A 16,772-nucleotide genomic window follows, 5' to 3' on the forward strand; every position below is an offset into this window, starting at 1 on the left:
CACACTCGCGCAATGCATTCCTGGGACCGCTGGAGACCAGGAGAAGATGCCGGAGGCCTGCTGTGGACGCCCGGGGACTGCGCGGACGCCGAGGGACCACCGGACACCATCAGGGGACAGGTAAGTATGGCTACAAAAATATATTCCAAAAACCGGAAAATTCCCCTATCCGGAATGCTCGTGGTCCCGAGCATTTCGGATAAGGGATACTCAACCTGTAGTAGTTGTTTTATATAAGGCATCTTGTATTTTAGGTCCTTTAAGCTTCTATATTATGGAATTGAGGCTTCACTCAGTAACATCCACACTGGAAGCATTTCCACGTTCTCCAATGAGCCACAGTGTAGCTGATCCTCCTGCACATCCAAAACAAATAGTAATAATGTGTCTGACCAATTCCCTGCCAGAGCAATCAAGCTACGGAAACAAACACCAAGCAATGTGGCTATTGAAGCTCTAAGACACATATCTATGTACTAAGGATGCATAAATCCGGGATTCAGGGGTAGATGTATGAAGCAGTGATAAGGGAGGTGAAGTGATAAAGTGCCTGGTACTTTATCACCGGCCAATAGGTTAATCAGTTAAGTTACTTTGTTTAAAAAGGAACAGTTAGGAGCTCATTGGCCAGTGATAAAGTACCAGGCACTTTATCCCTTCTCCTCTCTTATCACTGCTTCATACATCTACCTTTCAGTTCACCATGCTGTCCAAAACTTTTAGCAAGACAGCAAATCCCGAAATTGCAGCCACATAATCTGAATTGTAAAGTGATTTGAATGCACAGGACATAGCTATCCTATCCAGGGGCTAAAATGACCAATGACAATTGTAATATGCAAGTTTGGGGTTACATGTTTTGTCTCTTATTTCATCTACACGGGTAACGTCGTTTTCTCAATTGACAGAATATAGTTAGTTAACAATCATCATGTAAATAATTAAATATGATAGATAAGTGACTAATTGCAATTGGATGCAAAGATCAGCTATATGTAATGTTAATTTAATATTTGAAAGTTTTATTATACCAATGGCACTGTGTCACTACGAACAGTGCCAGATCCTCCTTTGCTCATCTAGAGGTGTGTACGAAACTGGCAATGTTGAGAGAGAGTATGTGCAGTAATGTGCGCAGCTGAATATCACACGTGTACATTGCAGAGGATTGGATACAGGCCTATGTATGCCTTAACATTTTAGCAAAAATCAATAAAATGACATAATACGATTTACCGTTCTTTTACTGCCTTGAAAACAGAATTACCATCATTATCCCAATCCATATTAAGGCCACTCACTCCTTAAAGTATAGAACATAAGGCTTTTCATAACACATCACAACACCACATTATACTACACTATACACATTAAAGCAAGCTTCTATAATGCAAAACAAATAACAGTAATGACACATTTGTCTTTGTAATATGTTTCAATAATTTTCTAAATGTTTATTTCTATTATGGTCCTTGGAAGTCTGTAAATGTAGTGTTGGTGCGCTAGATTGAACCCATCGGTGTACTGGATGTGTCTAAACCGAAAACAGATTTTCTATGGAACATTGTTCAATTATAGAAGAATTGGACATTTTTTTATAACGGTGAAAAAAACTCCAATGGTTAAACCCAGACTTCTTAGCAATAGCATAAAGCATTTGTAATGAACCCCGTAACTAGTCTCTGGTCGGTCATGTGTAGAACAGTAGATGCACAAACTTAAGAGAATAATCATTTCTTAAAAATGCATTTTGCTGCTTATGTGACTGCGCCACCTTAGCGATCCCCACGGTGCTACACAATATATATGCACGTGTGCTCTATTATGACTTCAGTGTTGGTAGAGTAACATAGCACTGACTGCTGCTGCACGTTTAGACTTCTACCATTGTTATTTTAAACACCAAAAGGTGATCTTCTGCTGGCCATACATTGGGATGACCAGTGTAACCGATCAGATACGTTTGTACGATTTGTATGGCAGCTCCCTGGCAGTTCCGGACTCACAATTTGGTGCATTTTGACACATAATGTACTTCCGATTTGTACCCACTCTCAACAGATAATACGTGCAGCCCGTAAGATCATAGAATTCATCTCACGACCCGCGGGCCCAGGCATCAGATTGCAATTGTACCAAAACACCTCACGATGTGCACAAAACCACACAAAATGCATTGCATGTGCCATCGAAATTTTTTTTTACGGGTTTTTATTCATTGGTTGCATTTGTTTATGTGATTTGGCTATGAGCACCCCAGTACCTATAACCACTTTTGAGCTTATATGAAGCCAGGACTGGAATGGATATCTTTTATGGGTGTGTTAAAAAGTTGTCCTAGTGCCCCTCTTGTATATCCTTGGTGGCATACACTAAACTGGATCTCATTATGCTAAATGCACCTATCTGCTGCAATCCGCTTCATCCGAATAGTAAAATATGCTATTCTACAGATCCATATGGTGAAGTGTATTCATTTTCATCACTATAAATAACCCCACTGTTTTTGTAGCGCTCTGACTAGTGGTTCGATGGAAAAATCCCTCTTTTCTGACAAAAGCTACAGTATGTATGTAGAAACGCAGGAACATTTGTATATATAGATATATTTTAACAGAATATCTGCTGTACAAAGGCTAAAACTGAATATCTCGTTGCAATTATTTAATCAGGAAAAGGATTTACAACAACAGTTTTAAGCCTTAGCTGTCTATAATTCCATTAATATAACTACCAAGCATCCTACTATTTGCAGGGGATGATAGTAATAACCGCAGTACAGTATAACCACCGCTGCACAGTCAAGGTAAATAAACAGCAAGTATTACAACATAGACAAAATGGACAATTACAAATACAGCACTGTGAACAGCGCCAAACATTTTTGCTCTGTTATCAGAGAAGCCTGTACAGTTTCTTGCTGATTATAAGGCAAGGTAACATTTAAATCTTCCAAGCTTGATGAAGGTGAAAAGAAAACGGAACCAAACAAAAGAAAAAGACATGGTTTGCATAGTTTATACATTCAAATTATTGTATGTTACTAAAGGAGACTTTCTGCAGGTTACTGTGTGAACATTGAGAGGTAGCACCGGTGGTAGCACCCTTGGGTGAATTAATTCAGTAAACAAACGTGTTACAGCAGAACCACTGAACCTATAAATACAAGCTGACACATTAGCAAATAATGGGAAATGTGTAAAAGTAAACATCTACAAATCATCACCTATTAAGTTCACCTCACTGCAGCAATAGTGGAGCTGATGCAGAGGTGGCACAATGTGGACGTGGGATGCAGTGGATTGATTTTTTTCCACTGCGCATCATTAGCGATGGAGGACGCATTGGGGACTTATTTGCAAAGTGAGTGACAGGTAGTAGTTGTTTGGGGAAGGCAATGGGTCTGGTTACAAAAATGCAAGCATGTTGCCACTGTGTCCTGGGCGTGTCCTAGTCCTCCACTGCAAATGTGTCTGCGGATGGACTGGCCCTAGGATCTTAGTTAAGATGGACATTCAGAAAGACCGTAGGGTTGCTCAGAGGTTTAATGGTGTGGCCGATTTGGTGTCATTTGTATGTAAGCAGTGGATATAAGATGTGGGCATCTCTGAGCTATTAGCATGTTTTCAGCAGTAGGCTGCGTCCAAAACCACAGTTGGGAATGTGTGCACCTCTGCTTCAGACCCAGTATTCCGTCATGTTAGGTACCCAAGCTCCCCTGTTCTGTTCTATTGTACCATTACTAAGAGGAAGGCTGATGTGCATAACAAAACCGTGCCCGGTTTAACTACTTTGAGACTGAAATTTCATCCATCAGGCCCTGTGTAGAACTAAGTGACCGCACATCACTTTCTGTGATACGGGACAGGAGGAAAATGCCATCAGGTGATGTGCACAATCCGATCATGGGTGAAGTCAATATCTGCAATAACTGTAGCCCAGTCATATATATATATAAATATATATTTATTTGCCAATGGCATTAATGGCCCTTATATTGTAGATATTACGGTTAGATGTAGTCATCCATTATCCGGAAGCAATAGATTCTGCTAACTCATAGTAGCCGTCATAACTTGCAGGGGTTTGTAGGAGGTCATGGCACGGTTTATATAATATGGTACTTTGCAGTATTAGATGGGGCGGAGCTGATACAGGTGGCAATGTTGGAGGATGGTTTGTGTGTACATTGGCTTTTCTCGTGGTATGGTTTATCTATAAGGTTGTCTGGAGATACCAGTCACTCTGGCATTGTGAAACCCAACGATAAAGTAAAACAATTCCCAATGAATAGGTAGACAGTGTCTAGTTGGACAGTCAGTAGGTAGAACCTATATGCAATAGGTCGACAGGTGCAAAAAGTCAACATGACAATGATCGACACTAGTTTCTATTTCCTCTTTTCCACTTTTGCAAGTGCAAAGGTACCGGAGCGAGGCACCTTGTTCAATGCCTGGCAGGCAAGGCAAACCCATGAGCGTACACGTTTACACTATGGCCACAGGTGATGATACATACAAAACAACACCCAAAGATCTAAAATAAAAAGACTTGCATTGACCATTTCCATGTCAACCTTTTCTGCTGTCTACCCTTTTTCAAGTTGACTTATTGCATGTCCACCATCTTGGGTCCGCCTATTGATGGTCTTCATAAAACCTGTAGATCTATATTACCAAACCCCTATCACTTTGGTGAATCTTTCTGCGTGCTCATACATTTTGTGCTTTACAACACAGACCTGTAGGAAATGTCATCGGGTCACAGTTTGCTGGAGATGCGGGATAACAGAGAATTTTAGCAGCAATCATTTAGGCATGGTTTTGCCGCTTTAGAGAAATGTCTGAGATCGGCCGGCATCACGCACTTCTAGCAAACTCGGACCCTATTACATTTCCTCGCTTATGTTTTTTGCTAAACTCCCTTCATTTAGCATAGAAGAGACAATAGCGGCTGTCTTGAACCCACTTTGTTGTTGGTCAAAAAATCTCTCAGTACCTTTAGTTTACATTTTACTAAAGCAGATAACCGACATCTCTCTCGTAAACCTAAAACCATAGTACTAACCAATGTCACACTTGCAATCTGAAATAGCCCCATTTGGAGCTATGGCCAGGCTATATGCATTTATAAGATTCTAATGTAGGGTACACACTAGAACGATTTGGCCTCAAAACACCCAATTTATATACAATCTCGATGATTGTATGTAAATTGGGCATGTTTTGGGCCATTTCTGATCCGATTCTGATCCAATGCGCTGCCCCGTGGGTCAGTTAGTCGTTTCACAGATCCTACCTGCATCAGGAAGGATCTGGAAACAACCATTCAACTGGGTACAGGTCGAGATCAGATTGGATTCAAATTGTGTGCAGGTTGTGAGCAGATCGTGAGGCAATCGTACCATCGTCTTACGATCTGCTCACGACCTGCATCATTCTGGTGTGTACCAGGCATAACACCAGCATAACACCAGCCAGAGCTTCATTACCTGTAACCATGATAATGGGTGAGAGGACTGATCTTATGTGTAAACACCTTCGTCTGGGGAAAGACTATGCTTAGATACTCCAGTCTGGTAGAACCAGAGGTCACAACTACAGGAACATTACTTAGTCCTTCACAAAATGTGTTCTTTGGGTACCTGAGATACTGTACAGGGACAAAGATACTTTCCTAAGATCACACAAGATTGCATTGTATTAAAGAATTTTATGTTATGTAATAAGATTCATTTGACTATATTTAGAAATTGTACATTTTCAGGGGGTGTTAGTCATTGTCTTGATAGTCAACTTCCCGATGGTGCCCAAAGTGATCACAGGAATCAACAGATTTCACCTCCTAAATTAGTTAATACCTCATGGGAGCTTCAGTGAGTTTCTGAGACACAGACATTGACAGAGGGGCAGATGTATGAAACACTGGTAAGAGAGGAGAAGTGGCCCATGTCAACCAATCAGCACTGAAGTAACATCTATAATTTGCATAATATAAATTTAGACAGAGCAACTGGTTGGTTGCCACGTGCCACTTCTCCTCCCTTATCACTGCTGCTTCATATATCTACCTCAGAGTTAGGAGCCAATGTCACTTAATAATGCTCACAAACTGAGAATTCATGTTAAGCCATAGTAATCAATCTACAGCATGATGGGTAAAAATGATCAATAGATAAAAGGTAAAGCGTATAATATGCTCAGTTTGGTCAATTTAACGGTCCACAAATTGTTATATTTGGTGCCTTTTCCTATATGATCAAATTATGATTTAATGAAAATATCCAGTGTAACAGGAAATCATGTGTCATTAAGAAACAGTCATTACTTAACTAACAAAATGCACACGTCCGATGTAAATATTGAGCCTGACACCTGATTAGTGCTATCTGTCCACAAGTCTTTGGGCAACCGTAGAGTGACCCTGCCCCCAACACTTCAAGGATGCTGCCATTTCACAGTCTAAACTAATATGAACAAGAATATCATTTTGATGGATCTAGTCACACAAATGAGAAATGAGGCATTTTAAATGTCCCACCTCAATTGATGTCATCAGCTCTTATGCTGATTATTGGCTAAGCATACAGTACAACATGGCTGCCTCTATTTTTAAGTTTTATGTATTGACAAAAACATTAAATAAAATCCAACTTAGTTAAAACATAAAAAGTAATTGCCTGAAGAGATGCATCAATAAGTTACCATTTAAAACTATGGTTTCAAAAGATATAAGTATAGTAAATAAAAAAGAGAAATAAATGGGTAATAGAAACCTAAACACTGCCAAAAATTCTATTCTTGGTTGTAACACAATAAAATGCGAAGCGCCAAGCCTTTACTGAAGAAAGGCAGCTGTAGTTAGTAAGGTAAACTTCAAGCTGCAAAAGCAGCACTTGCTAATTAGTCATTGACTAAAAATATAAATAATAAATACCTAGAATATATAGTTTTCTACCTATATGTTACTATCTTGCCAGAGGTGGCAGTACTGCACATATGCAACCTTCTAAGAACATGGCGTTAGCACAGCTAACCCTGCCATAGAATTTCCTGGTCCACCTGTAAGAGTCACATGACTGTAGCAGAACTTTGCACAGTACACACTGCGAGGGTTAAACTGGTCATGTGACTCACTGATTGATTGGTATTACACCCTTGCCAACAGGGAAAGTTACATTTAAAAGGGAATTTAACCTTGTTAGGAATATCAGCAAATCAAAGAGAGTATAATCAAACAAAGTACTGATAACAATATAATTGGTACATCTGGGAACCTGGGCCTCCACAGATGGAATTATACAAGATAGATGAAAGGGTGTTTGTGTGAGATTACACGTAACGCATAATCTGTTCACAAGTGAAACATCCATTCCAGTCTTTCCTCTAGCGTGAAGAAGACAATTTATAGACTTTTGCCATAAATAAATGCATAAGAAAACAATGGCTGCCAAAGAGCTAATGGAACAAGGTGGAGTGGCAGTGAAGGGTTAAATGCTTAAGTGCTGGAAGCTCTTACTGGTCTGAACAGCAGACTCGCCCAATCTATGGTGGTGAAGATGTCACATAGGGGTGCAGGAAGACTTTTCGCTCTTTGGTTCTTGTTAAATAAACCCACCAATGTAGTTTATAATGGGTTAACTGTGTGTCTGCAACATAGGGGTTTTCTCCATTTGACAAGATGAAGCAGATTTTTTTGTACTTGCAGAATTTCACAGCCAATCAATCATCAAGGTCATTACAAAGGGCGTCTACTGCACACATTTAACCACTGTGTGCAGAATACTAGGGCATCTTAAAGAGCACTTGTCACTGAGACAGTGAAAGCAGGCATAAGATAAGTTTATAGGAGCCAGTGACACCACTAGGCACTTCATGACCAAGATTCACAAGGCATGGCCAATAGTCTTTATACTGGTTCATAGTGAATCATTAGAGCAGATGGCCATAACTACTGGTTCAATCTAACAATGCACTGCTGCTACTGTGTACAAGCATAAGTGGCTCTTTAATGTTTACCCAGACATGGAAGGAGAAAGAAGTTTGTTTCCTGCAAGAGAGGGGTAAATGCTTACTTTCCAAACTTAATGACATCACAGAATGTGATGGGTTCTTGAATATAAAGTTGCAGAGACACGAATGTGCTGTACCACTGCTAGTCAATCATATGTCAGCTTTGAGTATTTTAGTATAATGTTAATGAAAGCAAACATCTAATTGGTTGGCACTAGATAAACATGTGCCTTAAAAAACTGACTATAAGAATATATCTGTCCTCTAACCCTTTGGCTGCCAGAGTTGTCTGCAATGCCGTTTGGGACTTCTTTGGCAACACAGGAGTCATTAAAAGGCCACCTTTTGCTATAATTTCTCACATGTGATGAAAGAAGCTGTGTTCTTTAAATTACATATCACTAACTCCTTTTCAGAACGCTTCTTTGTAACACTGACAAACACAAACTTACACGGAAGTAGAAAAATAGGACATTTGTGCAAATGGAGAAAGGGTCTTCTCATGACTCAATATTAAAAGAAATCTTTGCGCATTTGAGCCCTTGGTCAGCGTCTGTTGTTAGTGCTCTGCCAATTGTAGGGAAGTGCTATTAATGCCAGTCTGAACATAAAGACCTACAATGGCGAAGAGGAAGGACCTCCGCAACACCTAATCTGGTGCACAATTCCTAGGTAAACCCTTTCATTTGCTCAGGAATTGGTTTGCTTTTTTTGCGGGATTGTGGTGACAACGGTTAATTTCCCTTTTAAATCCCATAACACTGAAGGGTGCACCGGATGCTACCTCAATCGCCCATCGTGTTTGACAAGTCCAAGTTCTGATTTGGGGTCGGGGCTGAGAGAACTCCAAGCTGTCTGAGAACAAGACTGCATGACAGGACAGGAAGAAGGTCCCGTAGTGCATATGTCCACTGCTGACCAGATGTTGCTTGCCGAACTGTCAACCCAACTTTCCAGTTTGACCCCTACAAGCGCAGCATTCTTCTTTGCTTGGTCTACTTGCACAGAGTTAATTGGTATATTCAATACTGGATTCAATCCTTGGAAACTCTGCTCCATGTATGCATTTTTTGGTGGGCCTCCATGGAACTTGGCCGCTTCATCTACAATGACAAAAAGATCATGTTAGACTTTGATTTTAGGATCATATTTTCTCATTTTCAGCACACTATTAATAGTAAACTGTATTAGTAATTGGTAGAACAGTTGTGACTTTACGCTATTTTACTAGTGTGCTGTATACTACAGTAGGTATGTTTAGCTGTAAGTCTTACTCTGGTGAAAAATAGCACAGCAAGCATTAAATGTTCAAATATACTCTGTAAAGCGCTGGTTACCGTGCCAAGAGGGGTTGTAGAGGACTGTGGCAAAAATGTACATGGACACAGCTGTATGTTTGCAAATGTATGTAATAGAGATCTCTGCATGACTATTATCATGTAGGATGTATGTCTCTTTTATGGCCTATTGCAGTGTGCTGTGGGAATTAGCTTTTTCCTGTCTAAGGTCGTGGAAACATCTAATACCCCTTTTACACCAAAATCCCAGATCCAACCAGGTATTTGGAACACCATCTCCAAGCGCCAGGACCGTCGATCGCTGTGCTGGGGGCAAGCCCCCCCCCCCCCCTGCTTAACCTCCATACTGATCGCAGAACGCTGCAGTTAGGAGGTTGGGCTACCCCACTGCTGTAAATGGGAGCTGGGTCTGATGACCTGTTTACACTGCTCCTCACTCGGGTCCTCCCCGTGTTCCACCCTGGTCAGGACCAGGGTAGGATTCGCAGGGAAATGGACCCTTGTTTTTTTATTTTATTTCAGCTACCTCTTTTACACCGACGCTGACCCGGGTCCACGAGGCAAAAACCCGGGTTTTTGCCTAGGTCTAAAAGAGGTGTAAATGACCGGCAATCATTACGATGAACAGGGCGATTTCCCCTCGCTCAGACCATCACAGATTGTCGTTATAAACAGAGCAATTTAATAAAAGACAGACCAATTTCTCATTTGCACTTTCATTTATATGCACAAACTGACACAGGAAATATTGTTTTTAATGAAACATGGTTAATCAAATGATCTTGTGCAGTATGTCTACTGTGCACAATTCTGCATACACATTATACCGTATAATCTTCGCTATTTGTCATTCCAAGATGATAAATCGTGAAGATATCATTCTAATGTGCACTCAGCCTAAAACAAAAATAAGTATTTACTAGTAACTAGTAGTATGTAGTACTAGTATGTGACATGTGCGATTTGGTGCGATTTTTTAGACAGCTATATCTCAGTCATTATATCTACCAGAAGTTAATAATAATGCTGTAAACAACTAGAATATCATACCAGGGTGAAATCATTTATTTTTTACAGTGGTTTCATTAATTACTTTAGGAGATTTATAGTGATTTTGGCATTTTTTAAACGTTGGGCTCAGGATGTTCCCGGGATTACTAAACCGCTATTTGCGGATGTTTGGTGGGAGTAGAATATCCATCATTCCCTTTATGTATGAACCAGCTACTTTCCTTACTCAAAGAACCATTGAAATGTAATGACGTAACCGAGTGCAACATAATGTACGTTCATGTTGAAATAGAGACACACTGTCAAAACTCAACATGGCACATAGACGTAACCATTCACATATTTCTAAAAGCTTTTCTGACCTGTGCTTCTCACAGACGGCTTGAAATTTTCCTTCAATCCCCCTATTCATTTTTTTGGGTCAACATTAAACTGACAAATTTGCAAGTTATCCAAGATAAACATAAAAGGACATAGAGGGGACTTATTCAGCGTCTTTAAATCTGGAAAGAGTATAAGTGTTGTTCTACTTATGATAACACTATGCGGCCAAATATTCCGTGCATCTGTCAAGCAGGCACTGCCACACGGCCATCCATCGACACTGGGGCTTTCTTATTGGCACTAATTGGGCACAGTGGGAAAAGAGACATCATTCAGTGACCAGTACCTCTATTGAGACAGTTGGGTGCCATGAAAAGGAGCAAATTTGTACTGAAAACTATGCATATGTAACAAATACCAGCTACAACTTACAGTTTCATTTTTGTAGGACAGTGGCAAGACAATGTACAAACATACCGGACCTTACAGACACTTGGGCTCATTGCACAGCACTGAGGTCATGGGTTTAATTCCCACCATGGCCCTAACTGTGGAGTTTGTATGTTCTCCCCGTACTTGTACAGGTTTTCCTCTAGGTGCTCTGACAATCCAAAAATATACTGGTACAGTAGGTTAATTGTCTCAACCAATTTGACCCTTGCATGAATGTGTGCGCATGTTCATGTGGTAAGGCATACAGGGCCTGATTCAGCTTTGTTAGCAAAGGAAAAAAGCACACAAAGGGGACAAACCATATTTCCCTGCAGGTGGAGCAGGTGTAACATGCGCAGAGAGATTAGATTTGGGTTTGGTGTGTTAAAACTGATATACTGTATAAAATGAAGTGTAAAAAGCGGTCTAACATCTGCGGGCTACATGCAAAAGCAGTCAGTACTTACCCTGCACAGAAACAATATACTGTAAATGTATTTGATCTACTTGCATGACAACATTGTTTGTTCCAAACACAAAATTACTTGTTTTTTTGCTTTACTGAATCTGACCCATAGATTGCAGGCTCCACTGGGGCAGGGAATCATCTGAATGTAATTACATACATTAAATGTGGGAAATAACCCTAAATAGCCCCTATTTTCTAAGTAATTGGCTGCAAACCAGTGTTTTTTTTATAAGGGAACAAATGACATATTAGGGGTCCGATTCAGACATGTTCGCACAGGTCCGAATTCGCCCACTGTCCGATGTTTTTGTTACTGCGCATGCAAATTGTCCATAATGCGTCTGCACTAGGTCAGGGTGCGAGCGCCGTCGACTAAGTTTCGCAACCTGATTGACAGGGGATGGGCATGTTGGGGTGGATCCCCAACGTTTCATGGGCATTCTTGCAAAAATGGTGGACGCACCCTGCCAAACACAGGCATGTTTTTTTTGCCTGCTAGGAGTGGGCGCATGACGCCGCCGCCGCCGCCCACCCAGAAGCCCCTATTTTCCTAGTGCCGGTGATACTTCGGAATAGCCCAGGCCTGGCCAACCTGGGGCTCTCCAGCTGTTGTGAAACTGCACATCCCAGCATGCACTGCCACAGTTTAAGCCATCTCTAATAGCAAAAGTGTAGCAAGGCATGCTGGAACTTGTAGCTGCTAGAGAGCCACAGGTTGGCAAGGCCTGCTCTAGCCCTTATGTATTCTTTAACAGAGGGATCCTTGTCAGATAATGGGGATAGTTAAGTTGGGCGTAGCTGTCAAACTATGAGATCATTCCCTTCCCATAGGATCAACACCTTCCTGGAGGAGATCTGTGCTGCTGCTAGAGATGCATTCCTTTCCACTTACTGACTGCTGATCCACTGACTAACAGAAGACTGGGAAATATGGAAGGTGTTACTAACAGAACCTTTGTGTTTGTCAATGTGCTGCCAAATTTAAAAAAAAAAGGGGTTTACTGTATTAGTTACAGCACAGCCTCACAATTATATAACCATTATTTTATTCTTGCTTACATATCACTATGAAAGATTGTTTTCATTAAGCACATTTAATTAATAAAAAAACAGGCTCATAAACAACTGGATTTGAAAATAATAAAATAGAAGAAATAAAGATAAAAAAAAATCTATTGTCCATATAATAAATGCCAGCAGCGTCTCCTGTTAAGGGAGATTAGTGTTGCATTAGCACACAGCAGTGGCCAAAAAAGTCTGTTCTGAAAAATGAAAACGAGTCTAGTAAGAGCAAATTGATTAGTACAGAACAGCATAAAAGTACAAGACTTGTTTCATATCTCTCACATTTGTAAATGCTAAATTGGGTTCAAATACTCTCCAAACGTGATACGATCAAACCAGCAACGCAAAGCGGTGCCAGAGAGAACCAAAGTACAGTGGCTGCACGTTCTCCCCAAGGCTTTGAAAATGGACTTGCTCCTGAGGAAGCTGTAATATCCAAGGAAACGCGATGAGCATTTAACCGACGCCTCCAACTGATTGCACCACTTTCCATTGGCATAACAGCTGTGACTCCATCCTGTGGTATAACCTGGACACTGCATTTGGGACATCAAGCCATTGCCCCTAATTAAACCGATGACACAGTGGATCTAATTTCAAGGAGTCCAATGCTCTTGCAATTACTGAGCAATTGAAGGGTTCTGTGGGAGCTATACAACACGAACATTGAAAGCAATTCCAGACCCTAACAACTACCTATCACTATGGAGAGGTAACAGTTGGAATGGTGTGAATATTTTTATGCAGCAAATAGAGCTCAAACCTTTTAGTCATATGCCCTATTAATCATTGTGACGCATATATACAGTTTTCATTTATTAATTGTTTTTATTAAATAATTTATTGATTTTACCTGAGTCTTGTATTTATTCAGCCAGAGCTGGCACACCCTACTTTTTTCTTTTAAAAAATGGAACTGACCATACCGATCGGCATTTTGGGGAGTTGAGTATTATACTCCTTTTTCACTGACCTGAAAAGCCCAGGTTATCACACATTAAAATGCAGCAACCTGGAACTTAGGTCAGTGAAAAAGGGTCCACCTGGCTTCAGTCATCCGGGAATTCTTTGCAGGTACTTAGCAGGGTTTTACAGGTAAGGTACCTGGTGAGCTGCAGTGTAACCCAAATAGTCAGCCCCAGGACCTGTTTACAGGATGGGGAGAAACTCTCTCCCGGCACAAGGAGATGATGTCATCACCAGTCCGAGCACTGCACATGTGTGCAGTGTGAACAGCGCTGATCCACACAGATCAGTGCCGTGGTAGAAATAGGACTGTCCCAGGTGTAACATGGTTTGGAACTGTGTTCACAATTTGGGATCTTCAGTGAAAAAGAGGTGCATGTAGGCATTCAGACTATAATAGGGACCCTACACAGAGGTTGTAGACTCCAAGAGAACCAAAGGTTTATTCCAAAGAGTCGAGATCAGTAAGTAATAGCATAGCAGACAGCAGAACTACATACCTGTTGCTTGGACACTGTATATACACAGACATAACATTGTTCATATACAGACACAGTACATTACACTCACCCAAACACAGAACATTCTACATTCATATACAAAGAATACTGTGTACACACAGAAAATGAACATAGTGTATACACAGAACACTGAGCCTACAAAGACACATATGTATTGTATATATACAAACATACTCTAATACACATATTAGTGTAAGTATAAAATGGCTATTATCTGTCAGTAGTATATAATGTATACCGCTGCCAAGATCGGAGTCCACCAATCTGTACTTTCCTGTGCCAAGTTTAATATGACGGAAAGCAGAAAAAGCTAAACAAATGACTAATTCGTTAGATGGTGCCAATACAGGAATAAACAGCATTTAATTTCCACTGGCACATATGCAAATTTCCAAATCTAATAAAATAATCTGTGCTGCTAAACGCCACACATTTCTAAAATAAAAACATCAACTTAAAATATTATATTTATTCATTTTAACAAGGCTGAATTTATACAGATTTCTTCCTTCCTACAAAAAATGAGGTTTGAGTCTTCTTATAATGATTCAAGATAAGCAGAACAAATATTGTGTATTGTCTGCGTCATGATTGAAAGGAACTTTGTGAAAACATGATTTAAAAAGGGGGCATGGCCTGGAGTCGCATGGGGTACAAAATATGCATGGCCTGGAGTAGCATGGAGTACAAAATGTGCATGACCTGGAGACGCATTGGGGTACAAAATGTGCATGGCCTGGAGTCGCATGGGGTACAAAATATGCATGGCCTGGAGTAGCATGGAGTACAAAATGTGCATGGCCTGGAGACGCATTGGGGTACAAAATGTGCATGGCCTGGAGTAGCATGGGGTACAAAATTTGCATGGCCTGGAGTAGCATGGGGAACAAAATGTGCATGGCCTGGAGGAACATGGGGTACAAAATGTGCATGGCCTGGAGTACCACAGGGTACAAAATGTGCATGGCCTGGAGTACCACGGGGTACAAAATGTGCATGGCCTGGAGGAACATGGGGTACAAAATGTGCATGGCCTGGAGTACCACAGGGTACAAAATGTGCATGGCCTGGAGTAGCACAGGGTACAAAATGTGCATGGCCTGGAGGAACATGGGGTACAAAATGTGCACGGCCTGGAGTAAAATGGGGTACAAAATGTGCATGGCCTGGAGTAGCATGGGGTACAAAATGCGCATGGCCTGGAGGAGCATGGTGTACAGCATGCAATAGGTCGGCATAGTCAAAAGGTGGACATGGACAAAAGTTCTACCTGGAAAAGGTCGACATGAGGTTCCCATATTATTTGCCATCTGTGTTGACATGGCGTTGACATACCTCGCTGCACCTGGCACACTATTATATTCTCTCTCTATTCCCACTGGGATGGTAAAGTATGTACAAGTCCGTAAAAAAAAAAAAAAGAAAAACCAGGAAACTTTTTTGACTTTTTCATGTGGACCTTTTGACCATGTTGAATGTTTCACTTTGACCAATAGTGATCGACCTTTTGACTGACGACCTAATGACCCCATACCTTGTGATACAATGCCCCATTATCCTATCACAAGTAAGGCAGATGTTCATGTCTGCACTACTGTATCTTGAACATAGCTCAGCCTGAAGTTATGCAGCTTGGTATCCAACTGCGGTACTGCGGGATGTTGGTTTCAACATTGTGTTTGGGGATGGTGCCTCATACCTCGCCATCATGTCTCACACTACACATTTGTTGTTTAGTTTTCTCCAACTTTTACAAAGTTGTATGTTACTGTGTGATTCAGGACAGAATACCAGCACTCTTATAGTGTGATTGAAAGTTACAGCTAAGTTGATGCAATTTTGCTGGCTATGTCTAACATCATATGGTCAACAACTTACAAGGTCAAATAAACATACACAGGCTTCCATAAAGAGCACAAACAAAAATAATATAGTGGTTGGAATTTTGAAACCATAAGTGACAAAAGCCACTAGCCACAGACACGTCAGATGCTGTCCAGATAGAAGTGTGGTTTGAAGAGTTGTCTTTTTAGAACCACCCAGTTCCGGATAGATAATTGTTTGTGGAACTCGGGTGACAGTAGATTGCCTGTGTCTGGTTTTATTGCACCACAAACAAATAACATGTTACAGTGTTGTGTGTGTTTCAGAAGAAGCCTCTACTACTTATATAACATACAGACTGGGTCGTAATTCTCTCATTCAGGGGTCTATGCACTAAGTCCTAGAGCAGTGATGACTAACCTTAACACTCCAGCTGTTGTTGAACTACACATCCCAGCATGCCCTGCATCAGTTTTGGCATGGCCAAATAGCAAAACTGTAGCAGGGCATGCTGGGATGTGTAGTTCAACAACCATTGGAGTGTCAAGGTCCGCCATCACTGTCCTAGAGACAAAGCGGAGATAGATGAAGTACCACCTCCTAACTACCATGTTACATGCTGTGTTTGACAAATGACAGTAATACCGCTTTCATATCACATTGCTGGGTTGGCCCCAGGGCAACTCAGTTTTATCCCTTCTTATAGTCGAATTGGTGGGTTGGTTGACCTGGCATATAAGGTTTGGTACTTACACACCCCACCTCGATCTGAGTCCACCAGCAATAACCCGGGTTTGAGATGCGGTGTGCAGTGGCGCTGAGATGGAGGTGTGGGTACTCTTTACCCGGG

At 41.0% G+C, this 16,772-nt stretch overlaps 1 protein-coding gene across 1 annotated transcript in view; it reads right to left on the minus strand.

Annotated features, from left to right (window-relative positions):
- Window positions 1-4,393: 4,393 nt before the first annotated feature.
- The window catches only part of XYLT1 (xylosyltransferase 1), a 280,499-nt gene continuing 268,120 nt past the window's right edge, over window positions 4,394-16,772 (minus strand). The window contains exon 11 of the mRNA XM_083153287.1: window positions 4,394-9,115. Coding sequence (XP_083009413.1) covers window positions 8,793-9,115 — 323 coding nt within the window. The 3' untranslated portion in view covers window positions 4,394-8,792. The remainder of the gene's footprint in view (window positions 9,116-16,772) is intronic.

This window comes from Crinia signifera, chromosome 7 (assembly GCF_055691185.1).
Source record: "Crinia signifera chromosome 7, ASM5569118v1, whole genome shotgun sequence".
NCBI classification, from domain to species: Eukaryota; Metazoa; Chordata; class Amphibia; order Anura; family Myobatrachidae; genus Crinia; species Crinia signifera.